General features: G+C 41.9%; 1 protein-coding gene across 2 annotated transcripts in view; it reads right to left on the reverse strand.

The window, feature by feature from the left end:
- Window positions 1–7,997: 7,997 nt before the first annotated feature.
- LOC136584721 (sentrin-specific protease 1-like) overlaps window positions 7,998–24,688 on the reverse strand; it is a 36,110-nt gene continuing 19,419 nt past the window's right edge. For both annotated transcript variants that reach the window (XM_066584336.1, XM_066584335.1), the window contains exons 7-18: window positions 24,126–24,229; window positions 23,770–24,014; window positions 21,428–21,479; window positions 20,576–20,614; window positions 20,402–20,486; window positions 18,321–18,458; window positions 18,101–18,232; window positions 15,779–15,982; window positions 11,703–11,782; window positions 11,124–11,208; window positions 10,939–11,034; window positions 7,998–9,009 (exon numbers count right to left, since the gene is read on the reverse strand). In XM_066584336.1, the coding sequence (XP_066440433.1) occupies window positions 8,947–9,009; window positions 10,939–11,034; window positions 11,124–11,208; window positions 11,703–11,782; window positions 15,779–15,982; window positions 18,101–18,232; window positions 18,321–18,458; window positions 20,402–20,486; window positions 20,576–20,614; window positions 21,428–21,479; window positions 23,770–24,014; window positions 24,126–24,229 (1,323 nt within the window). In that variant the 3' untranslated portion in view covers window positions 7,998–8,946. The remainder of the gene's footprint in view (window positions 9,010–10,938; window positions 11,035–11,123; window positions 11,209–11,702; window positions 11,783–15,778; window positions 15,983–18,100; window positions 18,233–18,320; window positions 18,459–20,401; window positions 20,487–20,575; window positions 20,615–21,427; window positions 21,480–23,769; window positions 24,015–24,125; window positions 24,230–24,688) is intronic.

The raw sequence follows: 24,688 nt of genomic DNA on the forward strand, positions 1-24,688 counted from the left end.
CAAATCACTGGTCAGATCACACATGGAATATGTCTGCAAAAAGACAAGAATTATTTCTTACCGATAATTCCTTTTCCATGAGTCCATCATGACAGCACACATGGAGGTTGCTCCACCTGTGGTCCTTGGGACAGGAAGAGGAGTTCTTTAAAAGGCTACCTCCCACCGCTTGACTCCAGTGACTTCCAAATCATCACAACGGATACGAGGCCCAACAGTTTTTTTTATTAGCACTGAAATACATCAATTAATGTACAAGCATTATAAATCGTACAAGGGTGGGAAAGCATGTGCTGTCATGATGGACTCATGGAAAAGGAATTATCGGTAAGAAATAATTCTTGTCTTTCCATCTCGTCCATCCTGACAGCACACATGGAGGTATACCAAATCATCAAGCTTTTAGGGGGGAAAACTACTGCCTAGAGGACCTTCCGCCCAAAGGCCAGCGCCCTATCAGTATAGAGATCCAAGCGATAATGCTTAGGCCATGTGTGCATGTTACATCATGTAGCAGCTTTGCAAATGTTCTGCAGAGTTTCACTACGTTCAGCCCATGAGGAAGCGAGAGCCCCTGTAGTGTGGGCTCTGAACCCCTCAAGGGAAAGCAGATCTTTGGCTTTAGATGCTCCCTGAAATGATGTTTTAATCCATCCAGCGATGGTATCCTCAGACGCTGTTTTTTTCTTTCCTCCTGACATTTACAGAATAAGTTTTTTTTGTGAGACCTGTGAATAGGTCAGGACTGCACGTCTGACGTCTAAACTGCACAAGCGCCGTTCTTTGTTATCTTAAAACTTGACAGAAGGGAGGCAGAATTATTCCCCGTTTCATTGCGGAACGTCCATACCGCATTAGAACAGAGAAATAAGTCTAGTCTTATGACTATCCTGTCGTCAAGCACCTTTAGGTAGGACTTTACAGGATAATTCATATATCTCACCAAATCCACCCAGGGGTTGTAATAACTACCAGCAAGGCTACTTTGATGGATAGGTGTTTCCGTGATACTGAATGTACAGGCCTCAGAGAACTGTTCATAGAGGCTGTCTGGCCCTAAACTAGGGTCTCAGATCTTGGAAGTGGATTTCTTTCAACCCTTAAGAGAGTGTGTATTATCTTGGACGATAATCGTTGGTGTCTCAGTCTCTGCCGCTCAGGCTATCAGCTTCGTGCAGAGGGTCTCCTGAAGGAACACTGGACCTCAAGACAAAAAAACAGGTCCTGCCTGAGACCAGCGGAATCAGTGGTCGTATCGCCTAGAAAGACGATGCTGTGCAATGCATACAACCCGGTCCAGCCATTCTGGCTTTTATGCAAAGTCCATGAATTTAAGGTAAAACGGAAAAAAATATGGCAAATTTATGACCCATGCTTGTGAAGATGCATTTGGCACCCGGGGATTGTTTGCTGGGCTTAAGAAAACAGAAAATTTTCTGTATTTTGAATTCATCTTTGATGCAAGAGGTCTATCTGGGGTTAGCCAGAGCAACAGATTGAATATGTATAGTTTTCGGGACCATTTCCCTGGATCTAATCTTCCCCACAAAACTGCAATAAGGTTTTGAGAGCCTTTTAGATGAATAGCCGATAAAGACCCTCTAGTTCTCTGCCCAGCAGAATATTCTTTTGATAGACATTCGAAAAGGGTTTCTGGTCCTGAATAAGACACCATTGGTCAAAAATATTTTTAAGTGTTCCAATGACTAAAAACCCTCGTTTTTATTTGAGGAAAGTAGTAACCCTTTGAGGAGTCAAGGAACAGTCCGTGAACTTTTTGGGTGTCTGGGTTCAGGCTGAAAATAAATTATTTAAAACTCATTTTAACAGTCATCTAATATATTTTTAGTATGCCAGGTGGATGGGAATATGTAGTATGCGTGCAACGTGCAAACAATGCTGCCTTCCTTAAAGGGGTTGTCCCACGCCGAAACGTTTTTTTTTTTTCAATAGGCCCCCCATTCGGCGCGAGACAAACCCAATGCAGGTGTTAAAAAAAAAAAACCCGCTTAGTACTTACCCGAATCCCCGCGCTGCGGCGACTTCTTCCTTACCTTAGCAAGATGCACCGCGGATCTTCTCCCATGGTGCACCGTGGGCTCTGTGCGGTCCATTGGCGATTCCAGCCTCCTGATTGGCTGGAATCGGCACACGTGACGGGGCGGAGCTACGAGGACCCGCTCTCCGGCACGAGCGGCCCCATTCACCAGGGAGAAGACCGGACTGCGCAAGCGCGTCTAATCGGGCGATTAGACGCTGAAATTAGACGGCACCATGGAGACGAGGATGCTAGCAACGGAACAGGTAAGTGAATAACTTCTGTATGGCTCATATTTAATGCACGATGTATATTACAAAGTGCATTAATATGGCCATACAGAAGTGTATACCCCCACTTGCTTTCGCGGGACAACCCCTTTAAGCCGGGGAATCGAGACCTAATAGAGTTCATTTCAGACAAAATTTAGCAATGTACTGAATTAACCCCTTGAGTGGCAGGTTTCCTACCACCCTGTCGTGCCCACCAGGGCAGGTTTTTTAAAATGGTCTAATCATTGAATTACAACTAGTTTTGCAGTTGCGTCTCAAGAGCCATAACTTTTTCATTTTTCCATTGACATGGCCATATAAGGGCTTGTTTTTTGCGGGACAAGTTGTGATTTTTTAAACAGGGGGGAGGAAAAAAAGAAATGGGGAAAAAAGAAAAAAGGGTCCATGTCATTAAGGGGTTAAATAATGTATTAAATTCCTTCTCTGGGTCATTACGACGCACATGGATACCACATGTGTGATTGTATTTTGGATTTTTTTACAAAGTAAAGGGAGACAAGTGTTTTTTTTATTTTTTTAATAATTTTTTTTCCTTTTTTTTTTTTTAATTTTTTAAAAATTTTTTATTTTTTTTTGTCCCTTTAGGGGACTTCCACAGGGACCCATCAGGACCCCTGATCACATTCCAGGGGTCCGATGGTGACAGCCCTTTACATGCTGCAGTCACATAGACTGCAGCATGTAAAGGGTTAACACAGCAGAGATCGGAGGTTTTCTCTGATCTCTGTGCTAAGAGCTGGTACCTAGCTGTCCTCTGACAGCTAACAACCAGCTCTCCCTGCCACAGAGACCATTGGCTTGCTTCTGACAAGCCGATGGTCTCTATGGCAACCTGTAAACAAAGCAGGACATTGCCGACATGTCGGCAATATCTTCTGCTGATTTTTCAAAGCCCTTGCTTTGTTCTCTGTGGGTCTGTGCAGGCAGAGCACACTGTCACAGCTTGTGGCATTGTGCTCTGCAGCTCCCATAGTGATACATAGCCCGGAAATCTTCCGGGCTATGTTGCTATGAGCAGTGGAGCTCGTCACGGAACTTTTCCGGGCGTGCCACTCAAGGGGTTAAGGGACTGTGACTTAAAGGGGTTATCCCGCGCCGAAACAGGCCTATTTTGGATCCCAAAGATATGGTCGTTAAGGGCAAAGAGGCTGTTACGCAAGCAATCTTTTGATAGGTTCATCTATCCGTTTTCCCCTTGCTGTTTTTCCACAAAGAAAACATTTCCTTGAAAAAGTATGGCTCTGCTGCAGCACCTGCCAGCTTTAGATAGTCTCCTAGCTATGAGGGCCACAGGCACACTAGGCGTGCCACCAGGTCGCTACTATAATGGTTTCTAGAAGCCTACATGCAGTCTTCATCTGATTTTTATGGAAGCTTGCCAGCCTTTTACAAAGCTGCTCCTTTCCACTTTAGCTGTTGAATTTTAAGTTTTGTCCTTGTATCTGTGACTCTAGTATCACAGATATCAGTTCTACTAGCTGAATCTTTGTATAATATTTTCCCTTTAGTGTAGAAAGTAAGGAACTGCCGCCCTCAGGGTGCTTATAAATACAGGCTCTTATTTGCTGGTCTAGAAGGACCCGGCTGGGGTTAGAGACTAGTTCTCTGACAGTCTGGCGGAGATTACTTTAGCTCCGCCCTGATTAACCTTCCCGCAGCCTTGAGTATGGATTTCCATCCTACAAAAAAAAAAAGACAGGTGATTGCTATTATATCAATCATATACCATGAGTTTCTATTCCGGAGAACTATTCACCATGGCTTTGCTATGGAGTTTCATGCTGCAACAGCAGGCGATTGCCATTATATCAATTATATACTAGGTGTTTCTGTTCCAGAGAACTATTCACCATGGCTCTGCTATGGAGCTTCAGCCTACAATAACCGGCGATTGCCATTATATCAATCATATACTATGTGTTTCTGTTCCAGAGAACTACTTACCATGGTTTTGCTATGAAGTTTCATCCTGCAACAAACAGGTGATTGCCATGATATCAATCATATACTATGTGTTTCTGTTCCAGAGAACTACTCACCATGGATCTGCTATGGAGTTCAGCCTACAATAACAGGTGATTGCCCTTATATCACATACCATGAGTTTCTGTTTCAGGGAACTACTCACTATGGCTTTACTAGGGAGTTTCATCCAGCACTAGCAGGTGATTGCCATTATATCAAATCATATACCATGACCTTCTGTTCCAGAGAACTACTTACCATGGCTTTACTATGGCGTTTCATCTTGCAATAGCAGGTGATTGCCATTATATCATATACCATGAGTTTCTGTTCCAGAGAACTACTCACCATGGTTTTACTATGGAGTTTCATCTTGCAATAGCAGGTGATTGCCATTATATCATATACCATGAGTTTCTGTTTCAGAGAACTACTCACCATGGCTTTACTATGGAGTTTCATCCTGCAATAGCAGGTGATTGCCATTATATTGATCATATACCATGCGTTTGTAGATTTCCCCTGCTACCTCCATGCTGTCCAAAGCGTTAGGAGGATATGCAGCGCTTGAATCCCGTAGGAAACATTCAAATCCTCTACTTTGAATTTGGCGCGCTGATGCCACTAGAGTGCATCCATCATCATGCACAGTGCAGCGCTGCATCCCCTCGGAGTCAGCTGCTAGTCACCGGGACCTAGGCGCAGGATGCAGAAGCATTTGCCGCAGTTCCCATATCTTCATGGGGACGCTGCCGCAGCATGCGTCTATTTGCATATGATGCGGCGCCGTGTCATCACTGGGAGCCGGCCGCTTTTCTTAGGTTTTGTTGCTCGTCTTTAACTATTTTTGTAGTGCAGTCCGAGAAAAAGGGTCTCTTAGCGTTATCGTCCACTTTTTTTTTTTGCGCATAACGCACACCTTTTTATCCTCTTTTTTTTTTCCCCGTTTAGTCTTTAATGCTTCCTCCTATAAGGAGAAGCCATTACTACTACCAGGTGTGTAAGCCCTACTCACAAACATGTTCCCTTTTTTTTTTCTTCTTTGTCCAAGTGGACTACTTACGGTTGGCACAATCCCTTTTTCTCCCTCAGCGCTGTCCATGCAAAAAAAGGAGCCTGGGAACCATGAAGGAGGATTTTTCTGAATGGAATTTTAAATTTGGTGCCTTTATGCACCAGCGCTGACTCGGCGCCGCTCCATGCCCGGAAGCTGGCCGTCACGCCGCCGCTAGACGCCGGGGAACAGGAGCGCAGAGCTTTAGCCGCACCTGCCGCTCCCTCCTCTCCGATGGTGCCGCCGTCTGGATGGAGCCGTGGAACTGCCTCCCCCGGCCGGATACCCCGCGCCCCGGGGAGTAGCGCTATGCAGCCCGCAGCCTCCATCCACAGCACGGAGAACTCCCTCCTGTGTTCGTTTGGGACAGGAAGACACTGCAGTCAAGCGGTGGGAGGTGGCCTTTTAAAGAACTCCTCTTCCTGTCCCAAGGATCACAGGCGGAGCAACCTCCATGTGTGCTGTCAGGATGGACAAGAAAAAAAACAAAAAAAACTATATAGTGTGTGCTGCCTCATTGAATAATATTCGTTCGTATGCAGTCCATGATTTTTTTTCTTTTTATTTATGTCAGACGTGAAAAAAACAAAAACATACAAGAAAAAAAAGGGGCTAGTGTGTCAGACACCTAACTTAGAGGTAGAATAGAAGTACTGTGCACCTGTATATAATCACCATAAAGCCATTACAAGGAAAGCCATGATTAAATTCATTTCTCAGATCACTTATTCCCACAAAATAATCATAAAAGCATCACCTCACATTTTACGCTGCACCGTGGCATTTGTTGGACGCTTCAGGAGAGGCATGAGGTGCTGAACTATCCTGGGGTTTTGATGTTTTAACTCCATTATGCCCAGTCTTAGCCTGTCATTACGTAGGTTTACTGGACCTTCAGGTGACTTCATAAATATGCATTGGCATGGGTCTGACAAGTAGTTGAGTACCCCTGGAGTGGAGTCTGAAAATCTGCAGCATCTGAATGTGGCCTAGAAAGGGGTATTCCAGAGACAATTTTTTTTTTCTTTTAGTTTTTACTCATACACTGAGGCTGCTTTCACACGGGCTACAAAATCATGTGATGTTTTAGCAATGTGACAGCGCTACAAAACGCATGTATGTGAAGCCCATGGTTTCCAATGGGTTCCTTTGCAATTGTTTTGTCTGATGCCATGCTGCTAGGAAGAAGAAAAAAAAAAAAAAAAAAAAAAGTTACGATTTGTGATGTGTTGTAGCCCATGTTTCCCTATGGAACCTCCTTGTTTATCGCATCGCAAAGCAGGAACTTGCAATTTTCCTGCAATGCGATTTTAACATTAGAAATCCTATCAACTTTCTCATGATAAAAAAAAAACAAAAAAAAAAAAACAACCGCACAATTTTATCACGTGAGAAAAAAAAAAAATCAGTTAGCAGCGACGCGATGTGTGATTTTTTTTCACAAGAAAAAGCATCACTGATGCTACAAAATCACGTATACAAAGCTGCGAAATCACAGCGATTTTGTAGTTGCGATATCACCATCGCTAATATGAAAGAGGCCTTAACAGGTGAAAATTGATAGTTCATTGGGAGTCTGACTGCTGGGATCCCCACCAATCTAAAGAATGGGAGTCCCATTTTCCCCCTCTTCTAGTCACTGCATCGACCTGCAGGGACATCAGATTGAATGAAGTGATGGTCACACATGCGCTCTGCATTACTATTTAAATGGGGCTAACAGAAATAGCCAAGTACGTACAAGCAGTCTGCCATCTCTGGCAGTCCAATTGAGAAGGAACAGCGCAGCAGAGTGAATGCAAAACCGTTGCTCCCTTCAATCTGACGCCGCTGCGGATCAGTGTAGGGATCCCGCAGTAACTTGAAGAAGGGGATATGGGACCCCTGTTCCCTGGATCGGTGGGGATCTCAGCAGTCAGACCCCTTCCAATTTATCAGTTTTCACCCATTCAGTGGATGGGTGAAAACTTTGAGGACAGTTTAGTCTTTGGAATACCCCTTTAAAAGTGAACCTAAATGTTTATAAAACTTTTGACATATTCACGTGTTGAGACCCCCAATTGGTTGCTAAAACAAAGCTGCAAAAGTGGTCAGCTGAGTGCTGTTTCTGGTTGGCTAAGCTGTATTCCGGGAGCCAAGAGAAGTATAGATTCAGACTTTCTATTGGACCCCTATACTGCTTGCTTCCTTCTCCAAAAGGAAGTCGAAGCAGAGCAGATAACAGGTGATTGCCAAGATGTAAAAACCAGAAGCACTCTGCTCAAATCGGTGGTTGCCTCAGCACCTGTACCCCCCCGATTAAAACATGTCAAAAAATATGAGAGTTCAGTTACACTTTAAAAATATTACATTAAAACATTCATCGTATGCCCAATTACAATAGATTCCACTTCCCATATCCAGCGCCTGACATGGGAAGGGAAAGCGGAGGAAGTGGTTACTTGTGTAAGTCACATATCTATCGTACATATCCATTGTCTACAAAAGCCATTCACGGGCAGCAGGGAGTCTTCAAATGGAAGAGAGATAACAGTTTAGGCGCTTTGTAGTAAAATTCGCTAAAATGCCATAATCTTTTTAGATAATTAAAAAGTATTAAAATCAAGGACTAGTGCAACATAAATATTTCTACACAGCTTAACAAAAGCAATTTCACTTTTTTTATTTAAATAAAAAAAAGCCACAAATGACAGGTGAAGACTACAAACTAGACGATTTATACACTTCAACTACAAGACTGTTGTATAGAAAACGCTTTTGCTGATTTAGAAAAACCATAAAGAAATCCCCTTCAGTTAGAAAAATAGCAATTTTGCCCAGATAATGCTAGTCAGCCATCAACATCTTCCTCATCTGCTCTACTGATGAAGTTCCGTATTAAACAATTATTGAGAATAATTGCTTTGACCATATTGAGCTGGTATAAGCAGTTATAGAACTGAGGTAGGCTAGAAGCTGAATGCCAGTAAAGTTTATGGATACAAACAATACATATGTAGTAAAGTACAAATATGATACACAATAAATTTACTTTTTTTTTTCTTTAGTAAATCTACCTTTGTGTGTTCTTACAATATAAAAGTAGAAATCAGAAAAAAAGAAAACGGATGCGATACTTAAGTACACTTATATAAAACAATAAGTTACAATGATGGAAATATAAAACTTTTCCTTTACAAAGTACAGTAAAAAAAAAAAAAATTCATGTTCAGCATCTTAGCAAATCATGCTGAAGTTATACACTCAATACCAGGCAATAGGATGTGGATGTTTACAATGAAACTTTAGAGAAAAAAAAAAGTGTCGAGAAAAAAAAAAAAAAAAGTTCAGGCTTTGAGGTTAGAATCAAAGATACAAAAACTACAAACCTGAAATAACTTTAAATTGTGACTGTAGACTACTTTGTTCTTAATGTAAAAAGTCAATGAAATTGGCAAATCGGGGTAATACATACAAGAGGTGTCATAAATAACAGTGCTAGTTTTTTTTAATCTTTTTACAATCGTAAACTTGTGGAAAAGCACTTGATTCTTGGTCTATGTTCAACTCTGAAGATTGACCAATCGTTCACCACAGTGACTGGCTGAATACGGACATCAAAGCAGCTTCTGGTGAATAATTTCCCAAACCATCCTTTTTCTAAAATAGGGCATGTGATGCTGTAAAATACAAAATTAATTTTATTTTTTTTTGTAAGTAATGAAAAAAAACAACAAAAAAAAACAAAACAGGCTTTTTGGTCAGAATATTATTAGGGCTGGAATTATCTTGTTAGACAGAAATCTGTGTTATAGCAGGGGTGGACCTCAGTGTGTCACAGTAAGGGCTCCTTCACACGGTCACAGCCTATGAGAGCTGGTGTCAAAGAGAGAGAGTTTAGCAGTGGCTCTGCTAAACTCCCTCCCCCACTCTGCGCCTTGCCGGCTGCCTGCAAGGGGCAAAGAGGGGAAGGGAGTTTAGCAGAGCCTCTGCTAAACTCCCTCTCTTTGCCACCAGCTCTCATAGGAGTCTATGGGACCAGCTGACGTATTCCACTCCAAAAAAAATAATTGGCCACCTGAACTTCAGATGGTCGTGATTTTCGGCCAGCGTTTTATTGTGGCACAATTGCCATGATAAAATGCCCGTGTGAATACAGCCTAAGGCAATATTAGGACAACAAGCTCGCCCAAGATTCTCGTTTGCAGCTCGCATCAGATAACAGTCAGACATGCGGAAGTGTGGATGTCCTACTCTCATCCATGAATCAACAGAGACCATTGGTCTATAGCAAAAAAACTGAACAAATCCTCCCCACAGAAGGGAGGTGCGCAAATGCGCAATACACTGCACAATTCTGTGGGGGGAAAAAAAGCCAAAATCTGCAGCTCATTAGGCTAAACAGCGATTCAAATCAGGACGTGTTAATCTGCTGCACACAAATGAACATTCTCCATGTGCACAAAAAGTAAATTCAAATGCAAATCAACCTAGTTAATGGCACAAATATGTTGCACTGAGCAGTGTGCAAAAAAACAAAAACACATGGTTGGGTCAATGGCATTGTTTGCAATTGGAGCATGCTCTGGGTATGGCATTTTCCTATAGGAAGCCTCACTATACCAATAAAAATAATAAAAATATATTATATTATATTATATATATATACATATACATACACACATACACACACGTGTGATAGGGAAAAAAAAAAAAGGAAAAAAAACAAGCAAACACCAAAATAAGGCAGTAGTCAATTTTTTAAAAATTGAATGTATAAAACATTGTTTGAAAAGTAGAGATGAGCGAGCATACTCGTCCGAGCTTGATGCTCGTTCGAGTATTAGGGTGCTCAAGATGCTTGTTACTCGAGACGAGCACCACGCGGTACTCGTCTCGATTAAACGAGCACTGACCATTGAATTCAATGGAGCCGGCAATACAGCCGGCTTCATTGAAAGCCATGGGCTGCCGGCGAGCGCAGGATGAATTTCCGGGAAGGGCTTAAAAATATAAGCCCTTCCCTGAAAATCATCCAAAACTGTGTAAAAATGTAAAAAAAATATATACTCACCTTGTCCCGGCAGACGGAGTTCAGCCGCGGCCGGCCGTTCTCCTAAACTGCTGTGAGTAGTATTCAGCAGTCGGGGATTTAAAATCCCCGCCTGCTGAATGAGCTGCCTCTGATTGGTCACAGCCTCACCAATCAGAGGCAGCTCTCACTCACCCATTCATGAATTCATGAATGGGTGAGTGAGTGCTGCTTCTGATTGGCTCAGTGCAGGGACCAATCAGGGGCAGCTCTCAGCTGTCATTCTTGCCACTATTGTGGCTTAATAGTGAGACCTCGGAGCCTGAAATGCAGCCCTGCATGTTGCTCCTCGCCTGCCCTATCCATTTCTGTGTTTTTTACATGACTTTGGTGATTCGCTAAGATTTTCACAAATGAAAACCTTAGCGGAGCACCAGTCATATACAATGCTCGCTCATCTCTATTGAAAAGTATTTCTGCTCTTTGTAATTTTTGAATTGGTATAAAATAAAATGATAGAAGAAAACTGAACTGAAAGGTCACAACGTCCATCAGCTTCATTATCTACTGCGCATACCTGTGTGAAGGTGATCTCTCTTTCTTTGGTAATATAATCAGCGTATTTGCAGGCAAACATCCCACAATCGCTCCCATTCATTTGTTGGGGGATCTCCTACGTGAATATAAATTACACAAAGTATTTAAGCAATTCCTAACAATAAATATGTAACATTTTCTATTAGTCAAAAAATACAAACATACATGGCTTTTCTTGCTGCTCAGGAGCCATCCGTTAGTATCAAAACAGATTCCCTTTTTGTCTTGGCTCTCTTGTTTCAAATACTGCCTGTAAGGGGACACAAATCAAACTAACCAATATGCTGCAAACCAAGTAATCAATGAATGCTCTGTTTACACTTGTTTATAAAAGCGAAATAGCCTTAAAAATTTCAAAAATGCACTGTAATTGCAGTAGATCATGCAATGAAAAAAAATAAAAAAGTACAACCAAGTGGTTATGCCTAGAAAAAAAAAAAAAAAAAAACTTTAAAAAAAACTAAAAAACACTTTCTCTCTAAAGTGTTTTGCAGCAAAAACAGCTCTGACGGTTATGTCAATGTGAAAAATAAATATAGTTATGCTTTTTGGAAAGCAGGATCGAAAGGATGAAGGAATGGTCACCAATAATGGCTGCCACAGGTAGGGCTCACTATAAACCAGGAATGTTTGTGATATACCATGGTACTGAAATATCACACATGGAATAAAGGTATCATGTAAAGTAATGAGGAGGTGCTCTTAAAATACACCAGATTAATAAAGGAAAAGCGAGTTACTTACAATAATATTTTACAGGCTTCGTTATTCGTTCCACCCATAGAGTCATAGTAGGTGGTTGTCTTTTTCCGAAAATCTATTACCTGGGAAATTGAAAGTACAATTCATCACTTTCTCTATGAGATACCAAATCAGATTACAAGGTTTCTTATAGCTAAAATACTTTGTTCCAATTCCTGCAGTTATTCACAAGCCCAATGACGCCCTGAACGATCAACATCCTCGGCGGCTAAACTTCCTAAGCAATAAAAAGAAATACTGGAGGTATCCAAAATGCACATAGATGTGCAGCATTTACAAACTCTGGAGGTGTAAGGCAAAAATCTGGGTACATGCATCCAGTGGAATCCCAGATGGATTTTTCCATCGAGATTCAGCTTATAAAAAAACATGGCCAAAAGCCGCTGCTCTTAAAGCAATGGGATGCAGGCAGCACCTGCAGTGATTTTCGGGGAAGGGCTTTAAATATAAGCCCTTCCCTGAAAATCATCCCGCGCTGTAAACAACTACAAATACAAAAAGAAGAAGAAAAAAAACCACGCATTACTCACCTGGCAGTGCTGTCCGTGCTCTGGCGAGTCCTGTCTCTTCAATCTCGGCACTGATCTAAAAAACTCTAAGGTGGGGATTCAAAAATCCCTGCCTCTTGAAAGTGCTGGTCTGATTGGCGGAGTGCTCAGCCATTCATTGAATGACACCTGAGTGCTGCCTCTGATTGGCTGAGCACTCTGATTAATCAGAGGCAGCGCCCAGCCATTCATTAAATTTAGCTGCGACAGGGAGGTCCCCTTGTCACTGAACACTAGGCTGTCTGTAAAAGACGGACACTAGAACACACCAATCTTCTTTGCAATCCACTCTGCTAGGTAGAGAGTTTCTATAGCAACAAGGGCATTTTCATAGCAACAGGGAGAGGAGACATCTTCACAGGCAGCTGAACTGCAACCTACGGGCTGTAGGCTAACAGATCTGCAGACACGGCGATATAGCTAGCTCTACCGCTTCAGTCTCTCCTGCCGTTACAGCATATGAGTGTGTGCACACATTACATGCACACAGAGTTTATTTGGCCAAATGGTCTCGAAATGCCTGCTCATCCTGGGAAAGCAAAGGGACTGGCATTCAGATACTGCCTCCCTACTGACTGGGCCAAAGATAGTACAATGTAGCATGGGAAGTAAGGGCAAGAAAGTCAGGAAACAAGAGATTACTTACCAGTAATCTATTTTCAATGGGCCCCAAGACAGGACCTGCGAGAGACCGCCTCCCATCTAGACAGGAACCTCCCAGATCACTATAAGGGCAGGAACACCCTCATAGCCTCAGTTCGTAGCAAGATCCATGAGAGTGTAATCCTAACTTTATCTATAGTTTTATATACTCATTTCTCTTTTCACTCAATATCTTTTAATAATTTTGAATTTCTGTGTTTTTTTTTTATCTGTCACCGAGACAGAAAAGTTCCCTGAGGAACAAAGAGTAGATCACCGAGGGAACCACTAAATAATAAATAAAATATAACCTTTATTAATTAATATTAAAATATATATACACAAGGGGCATGATCAATCCTTTTATAGATATCGTGCCTGTCACGACCAATCGGCACCGTCCTAAAAATATGATACCTAGGACAATACACAGTTGTAACATCCGTTACTACATGCGCCTATATCGGTGAAACTTCACCCCACTTTTTAATCGTATCACAGTGTGTGTTCATCATATGCATGCATCCCCCATATATGTCCTAAAGTCTGTCAAGTCTCAACCACCAGGATAGGGATAAATCCCTTTATGGTAGCGTTAGTATTAAATATAAATACTTATAGAGCACTCCCACTTACTACTCGATGGCTATATGCACCAACAGATGGACAGTGATGCACGGGCTCTCATAAGAATATTTATAATAATATCACCATACTCCTATTCTGGTAAGTATCCAAAGACCAAAATAGCAAGGAGGAAGAAAAACTATCTCCCATATGATGAACCAGTGATAAGGAATAGTGTATTCATGTGATAATTATGCCATACATCAAATCTTTCACTGTGTTTGACTAGTAGGACAATGGGATTGGATGTATCAACTGGCCAAGGTATCAGACCATATGGTGTATAACTGTTTGGCTAGAATGTACGACCAACAGTATACATACACCATGCTGCTGTAAGTACTTATTATAGTTTTAATAAACAAGCATTTAGTCAAAAACTCAAAGAAGATCCAATATTTGAGGCAGGACCGATTTATGGTCCATCAGTTGCCTATTAATTGACCTTCTGAGTATTTGAACCCGTTTTAGATGGCACAAATAGAACCAATATCTAGGGCAGGACTAATTGTTCTAAGTCCAAAATCAAGCCCAGTAGTTGGTCTATTCTATACAGTTTTGCTCACTTATTCGCACAAAAGTGAAGAGACTCCAGCAAAAAGCCTTTAAAAGTCACATCACTATTTGTTTTGAACAGAAAAAAACCATCTACGCGTTTCAACAGCTCAATAATATAAGCTGTATCCTCAGGATGGTATACTGGAATGCAATCAGAGTAGGCACAATTGCATGAAAAAACAGCTAAGTCTAGCAGCAGTCATAGGATTTATAAGACTGTGCTATATAATTAGCTAGAAATAGCAGATAAATTCACTAGAGTATTGCAGCAGTCATGGATGTATAGAGACTGTGCAATATAAGTAGCTAAGTCTAGCATATAGCGAAGTGAACAGCCTGACGGGCTGTGTGTAAATGAGCAGCGATCTGGTTTTTTTCTGTTCAAAACAAATAGTGATGTGACTTTTAAAGGCTTTTTGCTGGAGTCTCTTCACTTTTGTGCGAATAAGTGAGCAAAACTGTATAGAATAGACCAACTACTGGGCTTGATTTTGGACTTAGAACAATTAGTCCTGCCCTAGATATTGGTTCTATTTGTGCCATCTAAAACGGGTTCAAATACTCAGAAGGTCAATTAATAGGCAACTGATGGACCATAAATCGGTCCTGCCTCAAATAGTGAAAATAAATTTTACAGGTAACCTCCCTTCTAATAGAGAGTCTAGTAGAAAATCAAAAAAACTCTTCTGTTTTAAGACCTGCCTTTACAACAGTCAGGTGCAGGAGCTTTAATTCCGGGTGAAACAAAGGGCCCTGATCTGGAAGAACCCAAGGGTCTGTCATGGACATCATTCTTAGGCAAGAAAACTAAACCCTTCTAGGTCAAAATGGGCTATGAAAATTACTGTTCCCCTCCTCCCTGATCTTCTCTATCACTCTCGGGAGCAGATTCAGAGAAGGCATAATAAAGGTGATCCCATCTCCATGACAGAAACAGAGCTTCTACCCGTAGGTGCAATCGTGAAGATTTAGGGAAAGGAACCTAAAGAACAGGCAGCCTTCAGAAGGGAAGCACCAGATAGCCCCGCAGTAACAGGATCACCCTCACTCTTTCGGCGATGCCGCAACTCACTGGAGCCCCTGTGTAAAGGAACCAAAAAGTTCCCTGGAGATAAGGGGGGCCCAGTATCCACCACAGTGGAGGAAGGGAGAACAGCGGCTCCATGCAGAGACTTAGGCTCTACCAGAGAACCTTCACCCAGTAGATCTTTTATATGGGGAAGAAGACCCTGTGGCACCTGTAAGCGATCCAGGAAGCTGTTCTCTGGGCACATCTGAGAGAAAATTACCTGTTCCATGAACAGGAAACAGGTGCTGAGGATATGTAGGGTGTTCCTGTCTTTAAAGCAACCTGAGAGGTTCCCACTTCCTGTCCGGATGGGAGGCAGTCTTTCACAGGTGCTGTCATGGGTGTATGGGAAAGTGAACTACTGGCAAAATGCTAGGCTTGCTATGCACCCCCTCCGTAAAAGTGGCTTGCAAACAGCAGAACAATGGGGAAGCCCACTTGAAAATAAGAACTTACAGACATGAAATAGGATGCAAACAGCAGCAAACGAGTGGGTAAGGAGAACCTGGCGTATTTTAGAAGACTTTGAAATCTTAGGTACGTTTTAAATAAATATGGACTCATTTTTCATCATTAAAAGGGCAAAGGATGTTTATGAATAAAGAATGTCTTACAGCCAAGCACCAATGTACTCCAAGGTGAACTGGCACCAACAGAATATCCACACCGAACACATCCACTTTCTTTGTCCATCGTTTTACTGCCGGAAACCCAGCGCATTTCAACTTTGGGAAAAAAAAAGTGTTGAATGCATGCACCTTTGGCAAGCCCTTCCGTTTACTTCTTTCCATCAGAAGATTCATATAGAAGTTTATTATCTGTTTATAGAGACAGAAGGCAGAGTAAAAATTCATAAGTGTATTTAAAATTAACACACTTATCACATCAAACTGTATTAGAAGTAAATGATTAGAACGTTGTGTTGCAAAACTAGTATGTGTGCATATCTTAAAAGGAATTCAAAACTTCAATCTATTAGCAGTAGAGATGAGCGAGTACGCTTGGTTAAGGCAATTACTCGAGCGAGCGTCGCTATTTTCCAGTAACTGCATAGTTGCTCTATGAGATCTCTCCCAATCCCCGCCGGCCCCCCAAATTTTCTTGGACGAGTATGCAGTTACTCGAAAATAGCGATGCTCGCCCAAGTAATTGCCTTAACTGAGCGTGGTCGCTCATCTGTAATTAGCAGCCTAGAGGCAAGAAAAGATGGTTCCTTATTTATACATTGTCCAGAATCTACACCTGTGCAGCAGATTGTGGTTCTTGCGGCAGCCACCAAGGGATCTACATGCATGCACACCCTAGAATTCCTGCCCTAGAAGTGGACTTCAGTCTCCTGTGTGTGGAATTGATAGTTCTATAACAAAAGTTTTTCATTCTGTGTGGAATGTGGGGGTGGAGGAAAGATTGCAGATTAACAGGCTACCACCATCTTCCATATTCCTGCCTCAAGTCTGACAATTCACCTCCACATGCAGCAGAAAATTTCCACACTAAAGACCACACACAGCAGGTCATTTTTAATATCCATAGCACATCAATTTTCATAGTGGACTGGTCATGGATTTGTTGCAATTTTTTTTCCACCTAGATCGGGGGGGGGGGGGTGTCAAAATTTGCAACAAAACCCAGTTGCTGCAGATTCATAAAGGTTGTTTCCCCCCCCCCCCCCCTCCCCCAATAAGCTGCAGGATAGCAAGCTGCAGCCGCAAATCCGCATGGTACAATTTTTTTGTGACTTGTAAACCACCATAAAGTTTTAAGAAACTTTATTTTGGCAGTATTTCCTTAGGTTAAGTATTTTTACATGCAGTTTTCTTTCATGTAAAAAAGGCAGCTGTGTGATAACACTTTAAAAAGAAAAAAGGTTGCATTTTTCCTTAAAAAAAAACAAAAAAACATTTGTGAAAGCCACGGGACTCAAAGGGGTTTTCTGGCACTAAACTGATGACCCATCCTTATGAGCGATGGACTTCCACAAGAAATGGTCATAAATAGTTTAGTGCCAGACACCCTGAAACCCCTGTGATCTATAGTTCCATCACTAGCACTAAGAGTACAAAGGCTGTCTTATTCAAGGTAGCCTTCAATTTTAGCTACCTGCTGGCATCAAAAAGTTACTTACACAAAGTTTTTCAATCGAAGAGCAAACCTTAGTTCAGCTCATTAATTGTTTAGAACTGTACTCCTTTTCAAGAGTCATGGGTTCATTGATTACTCCTATCCTGTCAAGACCGATTTAGACAACAATTATTGCTCAAAATTCGCTCAAAAGCAGTCTTTTGAGCAGATAATCGTTGTGTCTAACTGCACTGACATCGTGCAGTTTTCGCTATGCCGTCGCTCATCGTGGTCTTTCAGCGTGCTGAAAGATCAGCAATCAGTTATCAGGAATTCACAGCGGATACAGCTGATACTATTGTTCCAGCTGTATCTCACTCCCTGATGACAGGCTGGGTATGAAGAACAGAGCGGTCCAACTCTGTCCTCCATACCCATAACGGAGCACTCCATGCAGAAAACAGCTGGATGCAGAAGACAAGCGGAGACTCCCCGCTTGTCTTCTGCATCCTCCGCTGGCAGCGCAAGGGTGATGTAAATGACAACGATGACAGCTCAAAAGTCGCTTGAGCGACATCTTTTGAGCGATAATTTCTCTCTCGTTGTGTCTCAATGGGCCTTTTCACTACACAGTTATAGTTTGTCAGGGAGCGTCAAAATGCACGCTTGTGAGATATGGTCCCAAAACACAAATATTGCAAAATTACTGGATTGCACTTTGAGTGAAACGAACACTTGGTATCTTTAATAGTTCCACAAAGTTATTTGAAGCAAGCGTACACACACAGTTTTAAAAAAAGAAAAAAAAAAAAAAAAACAAGAAAAAAACCTACACAACAAAACCCACCACACCCAAATGTTAGACAATAACTCACCTCATCATTGAGCCAGTTTAGACTATTAAGGGTCATGATATCTTTCCGAGTAATTGTCAAGCGGAACGCTTCACTTAGAACCTGATCCTGGTTGCCACCATAAAGAGCATGCTTGATTTCTCTCTCCATTTCCTTAAATTTAGAACAGGGAATAAATCAGTCACAAAACATATAAAAGTAGTTATCCTAACATAAAATTTATACAAGTAAATAAAATTACCGGTGTTAGTTCTGGAAATTCTTGCTCCGCCTGGACAGATTCTTCTTGCCTTGGAAGTAGGGTAACAGGAATCTCTTTTTCAAGAGGTACACGAAGATTTAAGTCTACAACATCATGGATAGAACATTCCTGCAGCCTCTACAATCAGATGACAAAATTAAATGAAGTGACAGTATTAGGGCTTAGTCAGACGGGCGTTTTTTGCCGCGATTTGCGCATGCGTCCGGCGATTTTTTAAAACCATTGCTTCGCAATGGTATCGGACACATGAGCGCTTTTTATGCGCTCGTCCGAAAAATTATAGAACAAAAAAAAAATCGCAGATCGCACCTATCTACGATCTGCGATTTCTGTTCGCTTCTGTATATGCGCTCAATGGGGCCGGCGGCAGCAGCGCCGACCCCATTGAGAACATATAGAAGACAAATCATTCTTCTCTTCCACAGCTGTAACAGCTGTGGCAGAGAAGAACGATGTTTGCCCATTGAATTCAATGGAGCGGCAATACAGCCGCTCCATTGAAAGCAATGGGCTGCCGGCGTGCGCTGGGTGAATTGTCGGGAAGGGCTTAAATATATAAACCCTTCCCTGCAATTCATGCTAAAATGTGTGAAAATAAAAAAAAAATGGATACTCACCTTTCCACTGCAGCCGGAGTCCAGCGGCGGCCGCTGTCAGTTCTCCTGAACTGCTTCTCGGCACTATTCAGCCGGCGGGGCTTTAAAATCCCCGCCTGCTGAATGATCTGCATCTGATTGGTCACAGCCTGACCAATCAGAGGCCGGTTTCACTCACACACCCATTCATGAATTCATGAATGGGTGAGTGACTGCTGCCTCTCAGCGCTGAGCCAATCAGGGGCAGGTCTGACTCACATCCATTCATGAATTCATGAATGGGTGTGAGTGAGGCATGCCTCTGATTGGCTCAGCGCTGAGCCAATCAGGGGGCAGGTCTGACTCACACCCCCTTCACACCCACTGCAGGACGGCCGCTCGGAGCTGCCGGCAGAAGGTGAGAATGCAATTTTTTTTTATTTTAACACATTTTAGGATGAATTGCAGGTAAGGGCTTATATATTTAAGCCCTTACCGACAATTCATCCCGGGCTCGCCCGCAGCGCATTGCTTTCAATGGAGACGGCTGTATTGCCGTCTCCATTGAATGCAATGCGCTGGACAGCTCCGGCCCGTTTCTAATGAAACGCGGCTAGGAGCAGATTTTCGGGCGATTTGCGGGCGACTTGCGCGCACCGGTCACGCGATTTGCGGATGCGCATCCGTCATGCGATCCGCAAATCGCGGCAAAAAACGCCCGTCTGACTAAGGCCTTACAGTACAGGCGAAATTAAATATTTTACATGGTCCATTTTAAGAAAAGGCTGTGTCTGCTGCTTCAAAGACAAAACATACGCAGACATCAACATATGGATTAATCCTAGTACTAGGCATGAAGGGGCAGTATAAAGACCCTTTTACACACAAAGATGATCGCTCAAAAGATGGCTGTTGAGCAATCATTTTGCATAAACTACTAATTGGTACTAATGCCTATTAGTACGAATTAATAGCATGTGAGCCACTGTGAGCTATATTTCGAGAACAACGAGTGGTCTCTTCTCTGAATACATTCGCTTTGTTCTGCCACAGGGCTGGCAGCTGAGACAATGTAATCAGCGCTCCCCGGGCAGAACACAGTGTGCGGTCTGTCTTATCAGCTCTTCTGTCGAACGGTGGATTTCATGCTGAACTGAAAATCATCCGTCAGCAGAAAAGTGAAAGATGGGCACATTTACACACAATCATTATCGTTCAAAAGATGGCTTTTGAGCAATAACCGTTGTGTGTAAAAGGGCTTTTAGACTTGTGGTAGACCTTCATTCGCCGATTTGTGGAATGCCCTCGTTAGCCCTGAACTATTCATTCCACGGATCTCAAACTCCCCTTATATTACTGCAGCAGTCCCTGTGAAACTGAATCAGTAATGAGTTTTTTTCCCCCCATTACATTATATCAGCAATTGTCTATACAAGAATAACAACCGGCCTTAGCAAATAGAACGTATAAGAAAGGAAATGTTACCTGGTTTTGAAGCTTCAGTGCAAGCACTCTTTGTTCTTCTATTAGTCTCCTCCTTTCTCTTGCTCTTGAATCATACCGGCTGGTGCTATTCCAATGACACAACAATTAAAATTTTAAAAATAAAAATAAATGGTTTTGCTCATTCACAATTATGCTGCATCAAGTGTTACTTACAGTTCTTTAATCCAAAGCTCAACCTGGAAGATTGGACGGCTAAAACAAGTGGAGCAAACAAGGATATCTGGTTTAGCACTTCATAGACAAAAGCAATTCACAAAGATTTGACAGCATTAAATAGCTTGTTATACCTGATTAAAACACATTATTACGTAGACAATATCAAAACAAGATCAAAACAGAGATTCTCATTCTTAAAAGTAAGTGAAAACTCAAAAGGTGAGCCAAAACCAACAGAAGAGTCACATACTACAATCGCACTTGTTTTCACAACTCTCATGCAACATAATGTAATACTAGAGGATCACGTCTGCCTACCAAACCTCATCAGCATAGCTGCAAGAAGCACCATTACTAAATGCACACACGATTTCAAGCTAATTCCAGTTAAAAAAATTTAAATTCGTAAGTTTAAGACTTCTTCAATAAGCACTTTAAGCCAAAGAAGATAAATACAACTTGTACAAAAGAACTTCTAAAACATATGCATGTAGAAGCACTGGTTAATCTCCAGGGCTCCCACTGAAATGACTGGAGTGACGGCACATATGCCTGACCTCTGCTCCATTCACGTGTGACCTTTGGGACCCTTGTTCTGAAGATCCACAGTGGTCAGACCTCCACCGATGAAAAAAGTTATCCCCCGGCCTGTGGCTGGAGAATAATTTTACATCTTGGCATAAGCCCTTTAATTGATATTCTATGTCAACATTCGTTTAATTAATGCTAATTGATTTAAATCATTAGAAAACCCAACAGCTCAGAAAACCTAAGAACAGAGGTTCTCACAAACAGCAGATCTCATTCATAATATTCCACTGGATAATTTAGGACAGAAAATCGAATTACCTGGGATGATCTTCTTTGGATACAGAATCAAGTACAATGACAGAGTCTGAATCTAAACAGAAATGAAAACCACATAAGTTAGTCCATCATGGACAAACGGAATGAAGAAAATTCCAACCACCATCATTTTTGTTTGAGAGTTTTGGTGAAGGAGTACAGACAGACAAGGTCTTTGCTCTGGATATAAACCCAGGATCCCAATTCTCCTTAATCTTACATAGTAACATAGTAGGTTAGGCCAAAAAAGACATATGTTCATCCAGTTTAGCCCATTCTTTTCCAATGTTGATCCAGAGGAAGGAAAAACAAAAACCCAATGACAGAGGTCAATTTTCTCTCATTTTAAAAAGGAAAACAATTCCTTCCCAACTATAATCTGGTAATCAAAATAATCCCTAGATCAACAACTCTTCTGAAGTTCAGTGATTAACATGTAATAATGCAATGCTCAAGAAAAGCGTCCAGGCCCCTCTTGTACGCCTATCAAGTTCACCATCACCACATCCTCAGGCAGAGTGCTCCATAGTCTTACTGCTCTTACAGTAAACCATCTTTACTCTAACTAGGGGGCATCCTCTAGGTCTACCGTCTCTGTATTGTCCCGACATATTTATACATAGTTATTAGGTCGCCCCGCAGAGGTCTTTTTTCTAAAACTAAATAGCCCCAATTTTGATAGCCTCTCTGGGTATTGTCCACCCATTTCATTAATTACTTGCCCGTCTTTGAACCTACTCAAGCTGATCCTCTTGTTAAACCCCTTAACGACACTGGACATACAATTAACTGCTAACCCTTTAGGTGCCGCAGTTTTTTTGCATGTAGTAAAACTTTTTTTTTTTTTAAAGTTAAAAAAGACAAACCAAACCAGAACACTTTTGCCATTAATAAATATATATATATATATATATATATATATATATATATATATATATATATATATATATATATATATATATATATATATATATATATATTTATATTACACACATATACATATATAAATAATTTAAAAAAAATAAAACTAAATTATAAAAAACAAACAAAATTAAAAAAAACCCTGCATATTTAGTAACGCTGGGTCCATAAAAGTCCGATCTATCAAAATAGCACATTTACCCCGCATGGTGAAAATCGTCGGGAAAAAGATGTACACGTTAGAATTGCACTTCATTGGTCACCCAGTATCCAATAAAAAGCAATCAAAAAGTCACATGAGCTCCAATATTGCATCGAAACTACAGGACGTCGAAACCTGTCCTAGAATGTAACTAGAATGGTTGAGGAGACTCGAAAAATCTACTTTTTACCATGGGTGCAGGACCAGGGTAATTAGCCGATCACTTCAGTTGCCACATTTTAAAAGGGGTTGTCTAGTTTTAAAATGTCTAGCCATGTGTGGCAGTGTTCTGCACAGGTCACAGAGCATGCCTAGATGTCCCCGAGAAGGAAGGGGTCTGTGTCCATCACTTCTTGTGATTGGTGGATCCTGTATTATTCATATACAGTTGTTACCCTTCATTGTAATTCTGCCTGTAATAAGGAGTTGACTGCTGAGAAGTGACCTCTACAGAACAAGTAGTGTCAGTCCTTGGCGAAGGCTCAAATGGTCCATTATAAAATCAGTATATAAACAATAGGTCATTTTCCGACATTTAGGCCTCATGTCCACGGGGAAAATCAGATCCGCTGCAGATTCTCCATGTAGAATCTGCAGCGGGTCCCTCCTGCCCCGCGGACATGAGCGCCGAAAATAAGAATTTAAAAGCATTTACCTATCCGGCGCGGGCGGGGAAGGTCAGCTGTTCCTCACGGCCGGATCTTCTTTTTCGGCCGGCGGATGAATTCCTCACGCCGGCAGCACGTCGCCGGCACGTCGTCGACGTGCCGCGCACATGCGCCGGGCACATCCGCCGAGCCGAAGCAAGGAAGATGCGGCCGTGAGGAAGAGGAGACCTTCCCGGTCCGCTACGGATGGTAAATACTTTAAATTCCTATTTTAGGTCTCCCGCGGATCCGGACGGCTTCCATAGGCTTCAATAGAAGCCCGCGGGAGCCGTCCCCGCGGGAGACCCGCACGAAAATGGAGCATGGTCCAGATTTTTCCATGCTCCATTTATTTTAAAATCCCTTTTATTGACGATCCGCGGGTATTTATCTACCCGCGGGTGGTCAATGCATCCCTATGGGATGCGGATCCGCATGCGGGAGATCCGCTGCGGATCTTAAATCATATTTTGCCCGTGGACATGAGCCCTAAAGCCTTTTTATGGGATTCTGCATCAAAAACAGTACAATTATGTGTTCTTACACAGAATGTTTGTTAAAGACATTGCTTTTACCTTTACACTTCTCTTCAGTGCTATGATTTTGTTCTATGTGAAGATGGTGTTTGCCAACATCTCTGTTCTCACTTGAAAGTTTGAAAGTGGTAGCAACAGAAAGTGGCACAGTCGTTTGCTTTTCTGAAGCCAAACTAAATGGAGTCTGGTACGTAGGTTCCACATCCAAAGTACAAGGCTCTAAAGAACTTAGACTTGAAGCACCGGGTGGACCAGATATACTACTTGAACTTAACCTCCGTGATCTAAAGAGAGGAAAAAAAAAAAAAAGAAAAAATGTACATAGGCGTTTTGTAAACTGAAAGCTACCTATTCTTCCTGTGTGTATGTGACAAACAAAACGAGTAATAACTTACACTTCTGGAGGAAGAAACGGCGTGGAATTGGTGGATAAAAATGTTTTTCCTGTTACAACCTGAATCAACTGTCTATACATTTCTTTCTCTTCTGAACGTACAGCCTGTAGGAAAAGAACAAACAATTTGAATTAGGAGGAGGGGGTCGGGTTTAGAAAATTCTATTTCAAATAAACATTTGGAAATTCCCATTCTAGACATTTATCTCTTAAGGCCCATTTAGACAACGATTATCGCTCAAAACCCATCTTTTGAGCGATAACCGTTGCGTCTAAACACTCTGCCATCGTGCACTATTCGTTCATCGCTGATTTTTAGCAAGCTGATAGCATTCTTTCAGCTGGTATCCTGCTCTACCTTCTCAGCGGGATACTAGCTGAAAGCTCTGAGAACAAAGCAGCTGTTTGCATATACAAAGCAGCTGCTGTTCTCAGAGCTGTCAGCGGTGTCCTGCTCCACCTTCATTTAATGCTTAAATAGCTACTTAACAGTTTATTTAAGAGGATCGCTCGAAACTGTCACTCAAACGGTCGTTTGAGCGATTATCTTTGTGTAAATGGGGC

Source organism: Eleutherodactylus coqui, chromosome 1 (genome assembly GCF_035609145.1).
Source record: "Eleutherodactylus coqui strain aEleCoq1 chromosome 1, aEleCoq1.hap1, whole genome shotgun sequence".
Classification (NCBI taxonomy): domain Eukaryota; kingdom Metazoa; phylum Chordata; class Amphibia; order Anura; family Eleutherodactylidae; genus Eleutherodactylus; species Eleutherodactylus coqui.